This window comes from Carassius gibelio, chromosome B24 (genome assembly GCF_023724105.1).
Source record: "Carassius gibelio isolate Cgi1373 ecotype wild population from Czech Republic chromosome B24, carGib1.2-hapl.c, whole genome shotgun sequence".
Classification (NCBI taxonomy): domain Eukaryota; kingdom Metazoa; phylum Chordata; class Actinopteri; order Cypriniformes; family Cyprinidae; genus Carassius; species Carassius gibelio.
Window position 1 is genome coordinate 17,553,493 of NC_068419.1, and position 21,415 is coordinate 17,574,907.

The following is a 21,415-nucleotide window of genomic DNA, read 5'->3' on the forward strand; positions in this document are numbered from 1 at the left end:
GTATCTTTAAACTGTAATTTATTTCTGTGATGTGCAGCTGTATTTTCAACATCATTCCTATAATGATAATAATAATGATTATAAAAACAAAATTCTTGAGAAGCATATTTTCATGATTTCTGAAGATCATGTGACACTGAAAACTGGAGGAATGATGCTGAAAATACAGCGGAGCATCACAGAAATAAATTACACTTTAACACAGATTCACACAGAAAACATTTACATTTAATAGTAAAACTATTAAATACTATACTAAAAAAAAAGCACAATATTAGCTACTGCCTTTGCTGTATTCTGGATCAAATAAAAGCAGGCTTGGTGAGCAGAACAGGGTTAAAAAAAGCATAAAAAATGTCTTCTTTGAAACCTTTTGAGTGTTAGTGTATGATGCCGTATTTGATTTCCAGGGAGAGTCATCGTACACAGAGTGGTTTATATTAAATGCGTTCTGATCGCTCATGTGTTCCTTCTGTATGTTGCTTTTTCTCCTGGTGCTGCATAGTAGAACTATTCATGGAGTTTTATCTGAAACGTTTCCTGTCTGTAATCTGACAGCTTACTCTCTGAAATACATTAGACTGCCTGAAAAGACCTTTTGTGCAACACTGGCCGAGCAAAGACTAACCTCAGAGCGTTTCTCCCCCCGCTGTACATCACAGCCCGAGGAGACCCGAGACAAGCTCAAGATGAACACCTGACCGTCACAAGTCTTGTTATTCCTCTATACTAACACAACCTTCCTTACCTGTCCATTTTGGATTTCATCATTTTATCTAGTTTAAATGACTTATTTGATGTTAAAGGCAGCAAATGTTTTAAACATAGTAATACTGAAAAATGGTGGTTACGTAAACATTGTATGCCCTTTTGTTCTCATCAGTGACTTCTACAGATAGCAGTGAAGCGTAGAGCTGCGTGAGCGTGAACAGTGCTGGTTTGCTGAGTATGGACAGCTGTGTACCTTGTGTTTGTGTGTGGTGTGAAGTGATGAGCGGACGCTGAAGGTTAACAATGGAGCGTTCATCTGCACACAAAACAAACACGCTGGACCTTCACTGCTCGTGTGTGTGTGGAAAAGACGCTCGTGTAGCAAAGTTCGTGGGATGGAAGGAAGAGGACAAAGGGGTCGGCGGGACTGCTGACAGGTTTATTACAAACAAAAAAAACTAAAAGGTTACAAACACCCAAACGGTGACTCTTATTCTGACACGTCAACACTACTTTCGTTTCACTCTTTCCGGTTTCCGTTTCCGGCTGAGGTCAGCAGTCCGTCTCTCTCGCGCTTGCTTCCGTCTCTCCTGGTGTTTTATACTCTCTCCACGCCAATTACTAGAACAAGAAACAGGTGATGATGATTTTTGCCCAAACCACTCACTTACCGCTCGTCTCCTGATTCTCTCTTCCGCTGCAGACTTCGCTAAACCACGCCACCCCTGCCACATACCCCCACCCATTTCTGGAGAGGAAGTCAGCCACCGCCATCTGAACACCCGGCCTGTGGATCACCTTGAACTTAAAAGGCTGAAGAGCTAGATACCAACGAGTGATCCGCGCGTTGGTATCCTTCATGTGGTGGAGCCACTGCAGCGGAGCGTGGTCCGAACAGAGGGTGAACTCCCGTCCCAGGAGATAATAGGGGAGGGTGAGGACGGCCCATCTGATGGCAAGGCATTCTTTCTCGATGGTGCTGTACTTAGCCTCTCTCTTCAAGAGCTTCCGGCTAATGTACAGCACCGGCCGTTCCTCCCCCTCTATCTCCTGGGACAGGACTGCCCCCAGCCCCCTGTCCGACGCGTCTGTCTGCAACAGAAAAGGGAGAGAAAAATCAGGAGAGTGTAACAACGGCCCGCCACACAGAGCAGCCTTGACCTGAGTAAATAATTAGGAATAAACCGTCTATAATATCCCGCCAGCCCCAAGAACTGCCTTACCTCCTTTTTGGTCTTGGGATGTGGGCAGGTCACAATAGCGGCTGTCTTATCAATTTGGGGACGCACCTGCCCATGCCCAAAGTCGGAGCCCAGATACCTTACTTCCACACGCCCAATCGCACACTTCTTTGGGTTGGCCGTGAGCCCCGCTCCCCTCAGCGACCTCAGGACAGCCCTCAGATGCTGCATATGCTGCTGCCAATCATTACTAAAAATAATGATATCATCCAGGTAGGCAGCTGCATTTGCAGCATGGGGCCGTAGAATCCTATCCATGAGGCGCTGAAAGGTAACTGGGGCCCTGAACAAGCCAAACGGAAGGGTAACAAATTGGTGTAATCCAAACGGCGTTGTGAAAGATGTCTTTTCTCTGGACAATGGAGACAAGGGGATCTGCCAATAGCCCTTTGTTAAGTCCAATGTCGAATAAAAACGAGCCATGCCTAGCCGATCAAGCAACTCGTCAACCCTCAGCATTGGATACGCGTCAAATTTCGACACAGCATTCACCTTGCGGTAATCTACACAGAACCGTGCCGTCTGTTTTCGGAACTAAAACTATCGGGCTCGCCCAGTTACTATTAGATTCTTCTATTACCCCCATGTCAGCCTGAACTACTTTTTTCTTGTGCTCAGTTAACGATATGGCCGGCTGTGAACTACCACGCCCGGCTCGGTCTCAATATGGTGCTGAATCAGGTTAGTACGGCCCAGTAGGGGCGAGAAGACGTCGGCAAACTCTGCATGCAATTTCGTTAAATCAGTGAGTTGGGACGGCGAGAGGTGATCTCCACCTGGAGATCATCCTCTCTGCCAATCACCGTTGCCAACATCACTGATTCCGCCTCATTCCGTTTTTTAAGGAGGTTGAGGTGGTAGATCTGACGGGACCCGTTTCAATCAGACCATATTACCTCATAATCGAGATGTCTGACCTGTCGTGCGACCTCAAATGGTCCCTGCCACTTAGCCATTAATTTAGAGCTTGACGTTGGGAGTAATACAAGTACTTTCTCTCCCGGTGCAAATTTGCGTAACCTAGTTCCCCTGTTATACAGCTGACTCTGGCGGTCCTGGGCTTGTAACAAATTCTCCATTGATAGCCGCCCCAATGTGTGGAGTTTTGTTCTCAAGTCCAGCACATACTGAATTTCGTTTTTGCCCTGAGATGGTCCCTCCTCCCAAGTTTCTCTCAGTACGTTGATCACCCCCCGGGGCTGGCGTCCATAGAGAAGCTCGAAGGGGGAAAACCCCATGGAGGCTTGCGGGACAAGGGCTCTAGCCACCTATCCCAATTTTTGGCGTCTTCGTGGACGAACTTACGGATCATGGATTTAAGTGTGCGATTAAATCATTTGACCAGGCCGTCGGTTTGTGGGTGATAGACGCTAGTTCGAATCGCTCTAATGGCCCGATGAGGTCCATACCAATTCTCTCGAAGGGGACCTGCATTAAGGGAAGAGGGCGCAAAGGCGCTTTTGGGACGGACGGTGGGTTTACCAACTGACATTCCGGACAAGACACGCACCACCTGCGCACGTTGTCATGAATGCCCCGCTAAATGAAATGGGCCATGAGGCAATTTAGTGTTGCTGCCTGTCCCAAATGGCCTGCTATAGGATTAGAATGAGCCGCATGGAAAAGCATTTCCCTGCGGCCCTTTGGAATTAACAATTGGGTTGTATTCAATTTTGTCCGAGCGTCTTGGGTCACTCAATACAACCGGTCTTTTAAAATGGCAAAATATGGATAGGAGAGCGGGAGGGCAGGTTGGAGAGACTGGCCATCGATGGCGCGGACCTGTTGGAACGCATGTTTTAGTGTCTCATCCTGAGACTGCTCCAGAGGAAAGTCATCACGCTCCGAGAGAATCAGTCTCCCGATTTCGTTCGGTCCCCTGAAGCAGAACCCAGTGGTCCTGGCTCAGTTTCCCCCACCTGTACCCCATCCTTCCGTGCCTTATTTCCCCAAGAGGCATCCGCACATAACTACCCCAATAAAACCATAAACGTGGGCCAATTCGTTCCCAAGATTATCGGATGCCGGAGTTGGGGACTAACCGCCACCTCCACACTAGGCTTTTGTCCCTGGAATTGAATTATAATTGGGACAACCGGATCCTCCACCACATCCCTGTGTACGCACCACACCTTAACCACGCAGCTTGTATCCAATGCCCCCGGTTGAATCAGGCTTTGATGGATTGAGGTTTGGTTACATCCTGAATCCACCAAGGCCGGATATGTACCCCCCTTGATACTCACTGTTATTTGGTACTCACCAGCCTGACCTGGGGTGACCTATGGGACGTCCGGGACCCGGATCATCGTCCCCACCTCCATCACTGGACACCTGTCCACGAAATGCTCTGGGTCCCCACAACGCCAACAGGCCAGCCCAGACCTACCCGCCGCCCCAGTGGCAGGGAGTCGATTGGGGAATTGGCGCAGAGAGAGCGGAGACACGGAAGCACTGTCCCTTCCGGCAGCCACAAATCCGCCCCCCTGGGCGGGGCCCTGGAACTCACGAAATGGCCTTGGTCAGACCCGCCCCGCCCCCAGGGCAGGACACGTGGAGGGCCGGGTGGACGGGACCTAGGGAGAGGGACAGGGCAAGAGAGAGAGGGGGAGAGAGAGAATTAGTAGGTGGGGGTGCGCCGACCCCTGGGCACGCCACCATGTGGTCCTTCGCCAGGTGGATGGCCGAGTCCAGTCTAGTAGCCACTTGCGGCAGGAGTCCCGGAGCTGTTGGGCCATCGTGAAGGGTCGACCGGCTCCGCCCAAGTCTAGGGACCGGAATCGCTGGCGGTGTTGTTCGGGCGACCAGCCGACCCGCTGGATGACGGCCCTCTTTAGGTCGTCGAAGACCAGGAGGTTCGCCACCGGAAGTTGTTGGGCAGCCACCTGGGCCTCTCCGGAGAGCAGGGGAATGAGGCGCACCGGCCACTGCTCTCGGGGCCACCCGCAGGCCTCCGCCGACTTCTCAAATAGCTCCAGGAAGGCCTCTGGATCGTCCTGGGGCCCCATCTTTTGCAGCGGTAGATGCATGGGCGTGACGGGCGGCCCGGTGGCCTCGGCGCAAACCTCCCGATCGATCCAGCTCCGGAACCTCTCGCGGTCCTCCTGCTGGGCCTGGACAATGGCCTGGAAACGCCTCTCCTGATCAGTCCTCAGGTCTAGCAGGGCCTGGTGTGGTTCGCGGTGAAGGGCCGCGAGGGGGGCAATGATATCCGCAAGCGGCGTGGCTGCTGGATTTTGCATTCGGCACCAGTGTAGCAAAGTTCGTGGGATGGAAGGAAGAGGACAAAGGGGTCGGACAAGACTGCTGACAGTTTATTACAAACAAAAAGAACTAAAAGGTTACAAATACCCAAACGCTCACTCTTATTCTGACACGTCAACACTACTTTCATTTCACTCTTTCCGGTTTCCATTTCCGGCTGAGGTCAGCAGTCCGTCTCTCTCTCGCTTGCTTCCGTCTCTCCTGGCGTTTTATACTCTCTCCACGCCAGTTACTAGAACAAGAAACAGGTGATGATAATTTTTGCCCAAACCACTCACTTACCGCTCGTCTCCTGATTCTCTCTCCCGCTGCAGACTTCGCTAAACCACGCCCCCCCCCCCACCCCCCCCCCCCCCCGCCACAGCTCGCTACATCAAAGCTCTTGCTTCTGTTTTTAATGTGATTTCATCAACTTTCTGTAGACATCGACGGATTTACAACACAAAAATGTAAAAAACTATTACTGTCATACCAAAATAACACTGACGTAAACATAAACTGTGTAAAATATTAAGACTTATTTATCACATAATACCTTATTTATTGAATTAATTTATTTCAATTAACTGTTAACACAGCCATACTTAAAAGTTCATTATTCACTTTTTCACAAAGAAAAAATTAAATTGTGTCTAAATGGTTCCATAAAAAAACTTTAACATCTGAATAACCTTTCAGTTCTTTAAAGAACCTTTGACTGAATAGTTCTTTGTGGAACCAGAAATGGTTCTTCTGTGGCATCCCTGTGAAGAACCTTTTAAACACCTTTAAAGATCAGATTGCTCTGTTATTCATGAATGATTCTCCCAGTGTTGTTGTAGTCAAAACCCAAAACCATCAAAGGTTCTTGAGCCAGTACTGGTTAATGATTAAATCCAGGCTCACAGAGCTTTCAATCGTCTGTAGACGTGGTGTTGGCATAAACTCTGATGATGGACATGAAAACGGCAAAGGCCTGTTTATTTTCTCTCACTAAAACAGCTCAGTATAAAGAGGTTTATTTGACTTTTTTGACTAAATGTAGACACATTATAAAAAAACTGTAAAACTAGTAGCTGTGGTTTGCTAGAATACAATACTGTAAAAATATAAACTTTTCAGAACATCCTGTAAACAACGACAACAACAAATCCCTTTTTGGCAATTTCAATTGATGTGTATATATATATATATATATATATATATATATATATATATATATATATATATATATATATATATATATATACGTTTATTATAATACCCCCAACTGAAACAGATAAGCTGCCAAACTGAGGCTTTTCAGTCCAAGAAGAAATAGCATCCATTTACTGGTGTGTGTGTGTGTGCGTGTGTGTGTGTGTGTGTGTGTGTGTGTGTGTGTGTGTGCACCTCTCTATTCCTGCCTGTGGTTTTTCTGTCGTCTCAAACACTCATAAATTCCCCAGCATCTATGAACTGACACATTTATGCCCGACATTAATGTTTAGCTCTAATATAAAATTTGGTATTTTGGTTATTTTTTAGTATATTTTTGTGAACTTTGGTGTTCTTTCAATGTCAACATCAGTGTTATTTAGGTCAGTGTAAAAGTCTTTGCCAGGAATGCTGGGATATTTAATTCCCACAGCTAACCAAATAAATAAAAATAAAACACTTGTGCCAGATCCTAGCATGTATTCATGTTTTCATTCATCACGCTTAACATTAGAACACCGCGTCCTGCGAACAAAATACAGCGAAAACATCTTTATATTTACAAAACAATCTTTTTACAGTTAAAAACTGTAATATATATATATATATATATATATATATATATATATATATATATATATATATATATATATATATATATAATACATTTTAAACTCTGGGATTTCTGGGTATGTTCATAATTAGCTTTTTTTTTTTTTTTTTTTACTGTAAATTGCTGACTTGTTCTTTTTCACTTCCACAAACACAATTTTTTTTTTTCTGTAAAATTTCAAGAAATCCATTGCAGTTTTTATACATTCAGTGACTTCTTTTAACCATTTTTAAATCAACTATCAATTATTAATATTTGTACATAACATTTTATTTATGTCATTTGCATCATGGGATTGTAATTCTATCCCTATACCTTTTTTTAAGCTTCAAATCAAAGTGTGTAATGTTTTGATCCACTTTGTAGTTCATTGGTTTGGGTCATGGGTTCTAATCCCATTTTATACAGCTTTTTAAGAAGTAATATATATGTATATATCTCCTAACCAGATCTGTCCTCACAGTTTGCATATCTCCTCATATTTGCGTCCTCCACAAACTGACCGAACAGAAGATCTGTAGATGTGCGTCATGCTGGACACTATTATCAGATGGTCAGTGGTTTGCCTGCTGTTGGGATATTTTCATTCCTGACTTTAAGCTTGGCTGAGTGACTCATTAAATCAAAGGTCTCTGTGGTTTGTCCAGCTGCCAGAGAGCGCAGAGATTTTCTCAAACATTGTTTTAGTGCAGAAGCCCACATGAGCGCCGCGACTCAACTAAAGGGCACCAAACCGGTTTACAACACCACATTTAACTATATTTGACATCCAAAACGCTAATTGAATTGCATTTGAAGCATTAATCACAAATGTTACTCATGAGTCACAGTTATTCTCACCAAAGATGATCTCCTCTCTGTTTATTTGAAATCATACTACTATACCTAATATTTACTCTTAGCCTATTACTTGCAGAAAAACACTGTGTACAAAACATGCTTCATGAGAAATCAAGAGCAAACAGCCGTTTTCAAACACAGAATTTGGTCTAAAAATTAAATGAATGGAACTAAATAATCTTGGTAGTAATAATAAAGCACAAAGTATTTGTTTCTGCCATTGAATGGAGAATTAGCTCTCATTCACGTGTGCTAACAGACAGTTGGGCAAATAGTGTTAGATCAACAGTTTCAGACAGACTTTCACATTTGAGAAGAAGATGAAGATGGGATGTTGGAGATTAATGTTCCCATTCCTGAGCATTTTGTTAAACTAACACACAAACTCACACGGACAGAAACAATAGTGCTTGATTACAGGCATTAAACCTGACTCATTTAACTCAACATGTACCTGAGGAAAGAGCTCAATAATTGCCTGCATTTCACCTGCAGTCACAGTTTTGAATTACAAAGAAAACTTTGGTTTAAAAAAAAAAAATCTAATTATTAATCGCAAATAAATCTCATTCAAAATAAAAGTTTTTGTTTGCATAATATTTGTGTGTGTGGTGCATACTTATAATCTTTTGAAATACACACACATGCATGTATATATTTAAGAAAACTGTTTATTTATGAAAATAATAAACATAATTATATATCATATAAATTATATGAAAGTATTGTAATGTAAACTACAATATTTCCGTGGAAAGTGTGAAACATTTTATTTTTTCAGGATTTACAGATGAATAGAAAGTTCAAAAGAACTGCATTTATTTAAAATTGAAATCATGTGTAACATTAGTGTCTTTACTGTCACTTTTGATCAATTTAATGCATCCTTGCTGAATAAGAAGTATTGATTTATTTCTGATATACAGTATATACTTTAATACTTCTTTCATTCTTATTTACAGGTCAATGTGCTTTATTATTACAAAAGATGAAGTCACAAGGCATAAAATCTTAATGGTCCTGAAAAAGGCTTTTCTATTTCATGATTTCTTCTATTACTTCTTGATTTTGGGGATGAAATGTAATTTTTCATAAGGCTCATCCAGTCATATGTAGTCACTTAAAGGCATTATGATCATTAAAATTAAATATTTCCTTCATGGGATATTGAGTTGATCGTTTAAGTGTCGAATCCCTTTGGTTTATGTTGCCGGAGACAACGTTTTTCTTGCGGTCAGGTTTAGTCCATGAGGGAATGGAGAAGAGGTTGCACTGTACAGTTAAAACATTTTTAATTTCCAGATTTGGAAAAGCCAGGATGTGGCTTCAAATGAGACGAACCAAAGCAAATTGTCCTTCCTTAGCTCATTTTGCATTAGTCCTGCACAATTTGTCAGATGGTTTGGAGGAGCTCAACGGCTCACAGTACACAGGTCTTCAAAAAGACCAAAGAAATGCTGCAAAAACAGAATCTGATGTTAAAGCTCGTGGGATGGAGTCCAGCGCTCTTGTAGTCGCAGGGTTTGCTGGAGCAGAAAAGCAGATACACTTGATTAAATTAAGACTAATGTAGTGTTTCTAACAGGGCAGCTCCACATGACTAATAAAGCAAGCATACGTTTGAATGCAGATACTTCTCAGCAATATGATGTGTAATCGCCTCAGTAATAGAAGCACGTGAGATGAGAGGAGCCTTGTCTGGTCAAGCAGATTTGCTCACTTGCTTTCTTTCAGTGTAAAATTATTATAAATTGTCAGAGATTTTAAATGCAATATTGGGTTCATTCAGCTCAATGTAAAACACTATAATCACTATCGTCCATTCATCTGATTTAGGAAGAATTTGCTTATTTAGTACACATTAATGATTCATGATTCATTCTCCAAAACTGTTCTAAAATTGTTATTGTATTTTTTATGCTTTTTAATTGGCCTAAAATGACTTTACTTTACTCTACTCTACTCTACTCTTTTCTACTCTGCTATGTTCTACTCTACTCTACTCTACTCTTTTCTACTCTACTCATTTCTACTCCACAATACTCTGCTCTACTCTATTTTACTCTGATCTGTTTTGCTTTACTCTATTCTATTTTTTCTATTCTTTTCTATTCTACTCTGCTCTACTCTTTTCTACTCTGCTCTATTCTACTCTGCTCTACTTTGCTCTACTATACTCTACTCATTTCTACTCTACTCTGCTCTGTTCTACTCTACTCTGCTCTACTCTTTTCTACTTTACTATTTTATACTCTACTCTTTTCTACTCTACTATATTCTTCCCTGCTCTACTCTTTTCTACTCTGCTCTATTCTACTCTACTCTAATATATTCTACTCTACTCTACTATATTCTACTCTGCTCTACTCTACTCTTTTCTACTCTAATATATTCTACTCTACTCTACTCTGCTCTGCTCTGCTCTGCTCTACTCTTTTCTACTCTACTATATTCTACTCTACTCTGTTATACTCTGCTCTACTCTACTCTTTTCTACTCTAATATATTCTACTCTACTCTACTATATTCTACACTGCTCTACTTTACTCATTTCTACTCTAATATATTCTACTCTTCTCTGCTCTACTCTACTTTGCTCTGCTCTACTCTTTTCTACTTTACTATATTCTACTCTACTCTGCTTTATTCTACTCTGCTCCACTCTACTCTGTTATACTCTGCTCTACTCTGCTCTACTCTACTCTTTTCTACTCTAATATATTCTCCTATGCTCTACTCTGCTCTACTCTACTCTACTCTACTCTACTCTACTCTACTCTACTCTACTCTGCTCTACTCTTTTCTACTCTACTCTGTTCAACTCTACTCTGCTCTTTTCTACTCTACTTTACTGTACTGTACTCTACTCTGCTCTACTCTACTCTTTTCAACTCTACTCTGTTCTACTCTACTCTTTTCTACTCTACTTTACTGTACTCTACTCTGCTCTGTTCTACTCTACTATGCTATACTCTACTCTGCTTTACTTTACCTTCATCCATTAATTCTCCCAACTTACGTTATTTACATTTGAAATTATTTTTCAAAGTACACATTTTTTAAATATATAAAATTATATATATTATCTATATATATTCTCTTTTTTACTCTGCTATACTCTACTCTTTTCGACTCTACTATATTCTACTCTACTCTGCTCTACTATACTTTTTTTCTACTCTGCTCTGCTCTACTTTAATATATTCTACTCTACTATATTCTAATATACTCTGCTCTACTCAACTTTTTTCTACCACACTACTCTACTCTTTTTTACTCTACTCTACTCTACTTTAATATATTCTACTCTACTCTACTATATTCCACTCCACTCTACTCTGCTCTACTCTTTTCTACTCTACTATATTCTACTCTACTGTACTATATTCTACTCTACTCTACTCTACTCTACTATATTCTACTCTGCTCCACTCTACTCTGTTATACTCTGCTCTACACTGCTCTGCTCTGCTCTGCTCTTTTCTACTCTGCTCTACTCTGTTCTACTCTACTCAACTCTACTCTACTCTACTCTTTTCTAATCTACTCTGTTCTACTCTACTATACTCTTTTCTACTCTACTTTACTGTACTCTGCTCTGTTCTACTCTACTCTGCTTTACTTTACCTTCATCCATTAATTCTCCCAACTTACGTTCTTTACATTTGAAATTATTTTTCAAAGTACACATTTTTTTAAATATATAAAATTATATATATATATATATATATATATATATATATATATATATATATATATATATATATATATATATATATATATATATATTATCTCTCTCTCTCTCTCTCTCTCTGTCTATATATATATATACATATATATATATATATATATATATATATATATATATATATATATATATATATATATATATATATATATATATGTATATATATATATATGTATATATATATAGTGTATTTTATTTTATATATTGTTTTTTTTTTTATCTATGTCCATTCATTCTCCATCAGCATTGAGCATTTGACATTTATACTTTACAAAAATAAATAAGTAATTTCCCTTCATCAGATATCGAAATATCACACAAAGTGGCAACTGCAAAACAGCTTTTTTCAAGCTATGTTGCAAATCCTTTTACATTCAGTTCCATTATTGTACTTACTATAGCAGACAGTTAACTGAATGGTAAAATGTTCTATGTTGACAGCTCTTTATGCTGGGCCTGCAGGTTTGTTTGTAGAGGAATGTAACTGATTGACAGTGACTGTGATGATCTGAAGTGGATCTGCTGGAATGCAGAAAACAGTGGCTCTGTTTGACAGGATTCATGTTAGCTCACACACACCAAACCCTGCGGCTGCATGCACCGTATCACAGTCCTTTAATGAATGAAGAGCGTTCTCTTTAATTAAAGACTCTACCAGAACCAGCAACTGATTTATGTGCTGTTATCACAGTCTGGAGACAGAAGACAATCAGGCTCATCATTTTCTCCCGTTCTTCTTTATTTCACAGCATGTTTGTTCCGGTACAACTGGCTGTCCTTCGTCTACCTCATCTACCTCTTACTCATCCCACTTTTCGCCGAGCCGACAAAGACAACAATGCAGGGTGAGTCTCTGAGACCCTTCAGCAGTGAATGTTCCCCGTGTAATGACTTGCTTTCCATCTGTTCAGGAGTTGACTGTAGAAGTGTGTGATTTCTGTGAGTAGCTAAAGTAAGATACAGTAGATATTCAGATCAGTGGTCAACAAATATGGGTTTAGAGTTAAGAAACTTAATTTAGAACTTATACCAGTGAACTAAAACTAAAACCATAAAAATGACACTAATTAAATAAAATTAATCTTAGAAATAAAAAAATATATAAAAATAAAATAAAATATATAAAAAACTTTAATTATTATATTTATTTATTACTTAATTTATTTCAGATAGTTGGCAAGTCAAAATTTCTTCTTTTTATTTTGTTTAAGCTGAAGTACTAAAAGAGGCTAACTAAAACTTAATAAACTCAAAACTGAAACTTAATTAAAAGCTATATACAAATTTTCTTTTTTTAAACAATACAAAATAAATTAAAAAATAGATTAAAAAACACACACATCAAAATTAAAAAAAATAAAAAAAATAAAAAACATAAAATATAATTTTAAATATTAACAAAAGAGTATAGCAATGATACTAAATTAACACTAATTTATTCCTACAGTTTGTTATAGTTTAAACTTTTATGTAATTACAATAGATAACTTAGTACATTTTGATATCATTGTTCAATTTGAGCATTTTAATAAATATATAAATACATAGTTGATAAATTATAGATTAATAAAACATGACCCTGCTCTTTTAAAACATTTATTTATTTATTTATTAATTTACAGTAACTGTAATTTTTTTTTTATTTATTATTATTATTTACTACTACTACGTATTATTATTATTATTATTATTATTATTATTATTATTATTATTTAAGGTGACAAACCAAAAAAAAAAAGTTTTAAGTTAAATTATAATTTTGACTATTACTACATTTCTTTCTTTTTTTCCTTTTCTTTTTTACTGTAGATAATCCATTGAAATATAATTGTCATGAATAGGTGGAAAGCAGCTAAACAAACTAATTGAAAAAAATCTAATTTAAAAATCAAATAACAGTTTTATATTGAAAGTTATTTTACTGTCACAAAAAAGAAAAGAAGAAGAAGAAAAAAACCCATTAAGAAAAAAATGGTCAGTGTGAGTAAACCTTTCAACAATAAATAATATATCAATATTAATATAATGTATAATAATATATAATATAATATATTATATATATATTTTTTTATATTTTATTTTTTTAATGATTAGGTCATTGGACGCACAGGATGGCTCAGTTTCTTGGACAAATTGAACAAAGTTTTAATCTTGATATTTAGTTGATAATCTCATTTGCTAAACTTTCTAAGTAACAGTTAAAGGGACAGTTCACATCATTGCTGTATTACAGATTGATTTAGCAGCTCACTGACATTAAATCCAGCTTTAAGGCCTCAGGATGAATATCATGAGAAATATCCGGGGAGTGTGTGCTATTTCCTCCAGATTGCGCTTCACACACTGTTATTAAGCTCTGTCTCTGGTTGTTCTTCAGAAACACATCTGTGTTGCTTCTTCAGCTGCTAGTTCTGTGAGTTCTGACGTTTAAAGAGCTCTGCACTGAATGCTGTTCTGCGTATCTCGAGGCTGATGAATGGTTTGCTGGAGATCCTGATCCTGATAACCAGAGCCTCACATCTCTCTGATATCACACGTTTCACCTAGATTCATAGAGAAGGAGAGTAAAAGGAAACTTTTAAGATTTTTGTTCTCATGAGGAAAAGACCATAGTAAATGAACACCAAGAGTTTCATGAGACATCTCAGTAATGTTTCTAAACTGAGCTCGGATTTAAACATACCAGAATCTGAAAAGATTTCAAAATCTTGAATGATCAAATTACATGAGCTGCATGCTATTCACTTCAGTTTCAGAGCTCTTTTACTGTACGTACGTCTGATTTCTCTGTTTTTGTTTTGTTTTGCTCATCTAGGCTGAATTTATTTGATCCAGTAAAAACTGAAATCTGTTTTCTTTGTGAATCTGTGTTAAAGTGTGATGTATTTCTGTGATGCTCCGCTGTATTTTCAGCATCATTCCTCCAGTCTTCAGTGTCACATGATCTTCAGAAATCATGATAATATGATGATTTGCTTGAATAAATGCATATGATTGTGAGCTAAAGTTTATTGCCTGTTTACAAAAATTCGAAAAACCTTGACCAATGTCCCGCCCCAGAAGAATCAGGGAAAGACTTCCTTTCAAAACAGGAAAGGCAGCGGTTCTTTCGTAGGTCTCTAGGTCTCCTGAACTATGAAAGAGTGACCTGTGAGCAATAAAAACTTCCTCTGGAAGGATGTTTCGCTGCTTGATAAAAGCGTCAAGCCAGAAGTTTGAATCACTGGCTTTATGTGTTGCTTTGGACAAAATACTCCTCTCTTCTGGGTTGAGCTGTTCACTTAAAGGAACAGTTCACCCCAAAATCTGCTCAACCTCAGGCTATCCCAAGATCAGGAGGAGTGTGTTTCTTCATCAGGTTTGTAGAAATGCAGCATTACACCAGTGTCTCATCAATGGATGCTCTGCAGTGAATGGGTGCCGTCAAAATGAGAGTCTGATAAAAACATCCCAATAATCCACAGCACTCCAGTCCATCAGTGAACATCTGGAGAAGACAAAAGATGAAACACACTCATCCTGATCTCAGATGACCTGAGGGTGAACACATTTCCAGCTAATTGTGGTTGTTGCTTGAATAAATCCTCTAAACCACAGAATGAGATCATCTGTGAGAGTGAAAGGAGTCTGGTTTGATCAGAATCATCTGGAGATAATGCTATAGTATTATCAGTTTAGAGTACAGATGTTCTTCTGCAGTAATGCTCAGTCGAAGCGGACGGCTGCTGTTTGTTCACGCAGAGGCAGTGACTGAAGCACCTGAGGCTTGTGGAGGCTTGTAGCTCGTCGGAGGAGATTCCAGCGTCTGAGATGACCTGCCGGATCTCTCTTTATTAGTGCTGCTTGCCTAAACAAGCATCGCAGTTATTATTGCTCATACTTCTCTTTCTCATGTGTGTTACAGACATGATTCATTTCTAGTGATCAGACTGAGATTTCACCTGCCCAACAATAAAATACAGATGACTGACATCCAGAACCTATATTTACACAAAAGGCTCTTAAATTGGTATATTATATATTATAATTTATTATTGATACATTCTAAAATTAGATCAAATATTTTATTAAATAAGTGACTAGATTTGTTGTTATTTTAGTATCATTGAGATAATATTGTAATTTTTTTTTAGTTTTTATTTTTGTATTTTTCATTTTAATTTTAGTTACAATTTTAGTCGTTTTGTATTTTTGTCCTTTACAGTTTTTAAACTGTATTTCTTTTTTAAACTAATTTTTAAAACTATTTAATTTTTTATATTATATTTTTCAGTTTTATTTTATTTTTTTTATTTTAGTTCATCAAATTAACCTAAATGAAAATTTGAAAATTACAAATAATTTTTATGCTTTTATGTCTTTTTCATGACTTTTAGTGTTATTCTCGCAATATAACAATTTTATTATCAAAATTGTATTACTTAAATATCATAATGTTGTGATTTTACTCTTAAAACTGGGATTTTTTTACAAAACCTATTTATGCATTTTGTTTTAAATGTTTAATTATTTATTTATTCTTAATGGAGTTTCGAGTTTTCCGTGAGCAAATATTATCAAAACTAACAATGCACATTAAAATAGAAAATTGCACTTTTTAAAAATAACTTTGTTTAAAAAATCATGAGGACTTCAAACTCTTTAAATATTTATTTATTTATTTTTTTTGTAATGTTGTATTGCATTTTTTTTTTATTGCATTTAAAGTTTCACTACACTTTTTTGTTTTACTTCTAACAGTCTGACGAAAAGACTCGACCATCATTGAGCCACACACATGGAGCTGATTTAAGGACAGCTGTGGAGTGGGGATCATGAATCTCTAACACAGCACTGATTTCGGCCGATGGCTGAGGTTCACGGGTTCAGACGGTGCACAGATGAAGATGTTTCCCATCTGTGCAGCTGATTTTTACCCCACTGCACGCTTCCAGCATCTGCAATCCATCATAGAGCACAGACAAACATGAAGCGCTATATAGCTTTTCACTGGGCAGTTTTAAATTATTTGCATGTGAGAAACATTGAGTAATACACAAAAATACAGCAGGACATGTGCCTGAAAAATAAGCGTGTTTTTTGATACCACATGGAAAGTTTAGAGCTTGTATATGTATTTACTGTGAAATCTTCTCCATCCACTGATGAAAGAAAGTGATTCTCGTTTTGTTTGACATGAAGGTCAGGGCATTTTTGAGTGAGCTATCACTTTAAGTTTTTGTTGGAGAAACAGTGATGTAATGAGAACAATGAAACCCGCTGATCCCAGGAGAAAGAGAAGTGTAAGTGCAGGACAAAGAGACGATGTCCTCTCGAGGCAGGACGGTTTCCTGAGGAAACAGAGCTCGTCCGAACCTCACTTCCTCAGGAAACAGAGCGAGCGAGGATTCACAGCTCCTGATGAGCAGTCGTCTTTCATTTATTCACTTATTTATTCTGTAGTACCGAGGAAATCTTGCTGATGGAAGTTCATCAACTTTAATCTACTTGCAATCTGAACTATTTCATGGAGCCGTATGATGTTTAATGTTTCAGAAAGCTGCTTTTATTTGATCAAACTACAGTAAAAACTGTGAAATATTGTTACAATTTCAGCCAGCTGTTCTCTGTGTGAATCTGTGTTGAACTGTGGCAGTAAGAAAAGCTGGGACCAGACTGTTCCTGCGCTACAGAGATTGTCTGGGGTTTATAAATGAATCAGAGCTTGTGATGATTCACTTTCTTGACACGTAAACTCAGAAACCAGATGCTGAGCGAAATACTGACCTAAGTATCTGGGAACAATAAACAACTGTTCAAGCATTTTGGTTTTAAAAAGTTCAGTGTGAAGTAAAGCAGCGTGTTTTCACTCAGTGATTCATTTCAGGGGATTTCTGTGTATGTATCAGGAATAAAGTTCACCAACTCAACCGTAGATTGATTGCATTTACCCCAATAATTCAAGATGTGCATGTTTATAATAATTTCACATTGACTTGTGAACTCAGGTCATTTATTCAGAATGATCTGTTTTACAGTTATAATATTAAATCTAGCTTGAATATTTATCTTGTATATATCTTAAATAATTTTAAATAAAAATAAATAATATCTGTACTAATGATTTTAGGTGCCTTTTTAAAGTTATTTTATCTCTTATTGTGTGTATATATACTGTTTGTGTGTGTGTACACCACTGTTCAAAAGTTTGCAGTCAGTATTTTGTTATTTTATTTATTTATTTTTGTAGGAAATTTCTATTTCTATCCACCAAGGGCACTTTTAATTCATCAAAAGTGACCGTACAGCCATTTATAATGTTGCAAAAGATCAAATAATTGCTGTTCTTTTGAACTTTCTATTCATCTGTGAATCCTGAAAAATAAAAATGCATCACAGTTTCCACAGACATGTGATGGTGATGATGTGAGATGTGATGGTATGGACCGAGGTTCTGCTGTGGTCAGTGATGCTGTGCATTGTCTGTGTGTTGTGGTCAATTGATCAATAATTATATCCACAGAAAGTCCCTTTATAAAACTACAAAAGCAACTTGCAACACTAGCATCTCTGTCCAGAGGAACCGAGGGGATTTTTGACGCTCCAAACCATCTCCAGCTTTCAATTTGGCAATATTGAATACGATTACGAAGTCTGGCCCATTTTCTGGAGCTCTCAGAGAATGAAGATGCACAGATTTTCACCATTACACACCGCACACAAACACTGAGACTCGTTCAGTCGCCTCAAATGGACGCAGTGGAACAGAATAATGAGAAAGCGCGGCCGAATGTGCCAGCAGAGCAGCCTTTAGTCCTCCGCCGCTCAATAACAAACACATCTGGTCCATATCTGCACTTCCTGTGCTGGTTTCTCCTTTCTGAGCTCAAACTCACTTCGGCTTTTACTGAAATTCCTCCTGCACCTCATAATGTCTTCAGTACATGACCTGTGTTCTCCGTTTGCTTGCAGTCATCATCGACACATACTCAATCCACCGAATGACTGACTAATGCGTTTTTTCATCACTCTATGCACTAAGTCAAAAGAGAGCCTTCGCTGCTGTTGAAGAGAATGTTTTCTAATTAGGATAAAACGCACAGTAAAACCGATGGCATGAGCAGACCCGTAAAACATTTTCATAACAGTACACCACTGTAAAGATTGTAAAATCTTGGCAGACAGTGATTTCCGAGTCCTCGGGTGCTTTAGACATTATTATTATCGGTAGGTGTTAATACATTGATGGAGATATTCATGTTCCTCTGATTTCCGCACGGTGTTTAGCTGAAACTTGATTGTCACAGATATGTCTGTTCAATCATTTCTTTATTAGTTTTAAAACCACATAAAATGGTTTGATCAACACAATTGTCCTGTATTGATATAAATATCAAATAGCCTTGTACTTACAATATAGCTACACATATTTTTATATAATATGAGAGGATCGTATCTGGTTAATTTTCTGGGATCAGAAATGTTCAATTACGACTGTAATAAGTGTAAATAGAATAAAAGTCTCTCCCGTGAAATAAGGTGCTGCACTATATTTTATTTTTCAAGGTTCACGGATGACTAGAAAGTTCAGAAGAACAGCATTTATTTGAGAAAAACATATTTTGGAACATTATAAATGTCTTTACTGTCACTTTTGACCAATTTAATGCATCTCTGATTAAAAAAAGTACACATTTATTAACAACAACAACTAAAAAGATTAGCTTATTACACTTAATTATGATCAGTATAGTGTATCACAGGTTTATTTTTTATTCACTTTTTGGACACTATCACATAGATTACATCAACGATCATATATAAAAGCCATACAACTAGTGGATAATTAGACAAAAAAAATCCTTCCTACAAACTTTATTTCTAGTCCTTTCTTAAATTTGTCTAATTCTATAATGAGGAAGCTTTTAAGAAATCGAGTCATGGTGTGCTACGGAAACAGCCGTGTCTGAGGACCGATATATAATATTCCGTCGAAATCCACAGGGAACCAAACGATCCGTTCTCATTACCTCTGATATTTTACATATGACTGTAAATGTGCTCTTGTGAATTAATGAGGACTCTTGCGCTTACAGGCCCACGTTTGGCTGTGATTTTATGCTCACTAATATTATGCATACTTTTATTTGTAATGTTTCAGACCTGGTTTTCTACCTCAGCCACTTCCTTGACCACCATTTACAGAGGATAATAGTTCCAAAGCCTTTAAAAATCAAATACAAACACCTTTCGTAGCATTTTTGCCCTTGCAAACCCTCAAGTAGGGTAAAATATTTTACACATACTTTTATAATCTTTAATTTGTGATATAATCTGTCGAGAATTGACAATTGAATTATGCTCTCATGGGTTTGCATATTTGGGTCGGATGGGTTGTGGGTGTATTTTAATATCAACCAACACCCACCCATCCCAACCCTTCTCCTCTTTCATAAACAGTGTTTAAATGCAGAAATCGGAACTTAAAAAAAACAAACGTTTTGACCCGTTTACTTCCTGCATTACTCACTACGTTGTTTCACTTAGATTTTTCTGAAACTGCCACGGCTCTGAACTCACACTGAGCCTCGTGATCCTAAATGATGAACAGCCCAAACACTGCCAAAAACATCAGCGCTAAACGAATGCCCAGAGCGAGAGAGAAACAGAGAGAGCTGTGCGCTAATAGCAGTGGATTACTGCAGCTCTTTTCTATTAAAGGTTCAACTCGATGAACTTTCACCCTGACACGTGGAGTGCTTGTATTTGGACTAAAACCATCTGGAATATCACAAGTCATTGATTGAGTTCTTCTTTCTCTGTAACAGTCAGCAGGATTTGATGTTACAACTCAAATGAATAGTTCACCGGAAAATTTAAGTTTGTAAAATTGTCCTCATCCTCAGGTCATCCGAGATGCAGAGAAGTTTGTTTCTTCATCAGATTTGGAGAAATGTGTCATTGCATCATTTGCTCACCACTGGATCCTCTGCAGTGAATGGGTGCCATCAGATGTGAGAGACAATCATCTGTTTGGACTCTCATTCTGATGGCACCCATCCATCGCTGAAACAGTGATGCAATGACACATTTCTATAAATCGTCCAGTGTCTGCAGTGTTTCTCTCCAGAAGTTATAACCATGAAAAAGTGTCTTTGTATGTGTTTAAACTAGATTTGCATTTATCTAATCCTCTAATCATCAGCAAGCTTCCATTCTTCCTGTCATCTCCAGTAGGTTTGTTGTTGTTCTGGTTTTTAAGTTTCTTTTTAAAACTGTGAAACAACTAATTAGTTCCAAACACATACTGTACATGTATTCTATGCTGATCAGGAAATCTGTCACGCACTTATGTAGCAAATGACTGTATACTTCTAACTTTGTTTATGTTGCAGACTGTATGTACAATATATGTATTAATTATTTTCTTTCAACAGGTCACACGGGGCGTTTGCTGAAATCCCTGTGCTTCACCAGTATGACGTTCCTGCTGCTGCACATCATCCACCAAATCACAATCAACAGTCTGTTAGCAGGAGACAACCTCGAGCCCAACTTCAACTGTGAGTACTAACTAGATCTAGCTCTCTGCAGATTCTTAAACCAGACTAATGCATTAGATGGAGCCGGTTGAGATCAGGTGGTAAAGAAAACCAGTTTGATTTGGTTAATTGATTTAACCAGTTAAACATAATGAACCAATCAAACACTCCTGCACTTGTAGTATACAAAGTATTGGTATGCTAATGGGAAAGAAGGACATTTCCAAAAGATTTTCCAGATCTACAGGAAGCTACATGAATCAAAACACATTATATGGTCAGATTTTCATGTATGATTTCT

At 38.1% G+C, this 21,415-nt stretch overlaps 1 protein-coding gene across 2 annotated transcripts in view; it reads left to right on the forward strand.

The window, feature by feature from the left end:
- The window catches only part of LOC128013124 (piezo-type mechanosensitive ion channel component 2), a 98,631-nt gene that overhangs the window by 6,048 nt on the left and 71,168 nt on the right, over positions 1-21,415 (forward strand). For both annotated transcript variants that reach the window (XR_008183241.1, XM_052595835.1), the window contains exons 2-3: positions 12,343-12,438; positions 21,010-21,135. Coding sequence is in view for 1 of the 2 variants with exons in the window: in XM_052595835.1 (XP_052451795.1) it covers positions 12,343-12,438; positions 21,010-21,135 (222 nt within the window). In the remaining variant the exon portion in view is untranslated. The remainder of the gene's footprint in view (positions 1-12,342; positions 12,439-21,009; positions 21,136-21,415) is intronic.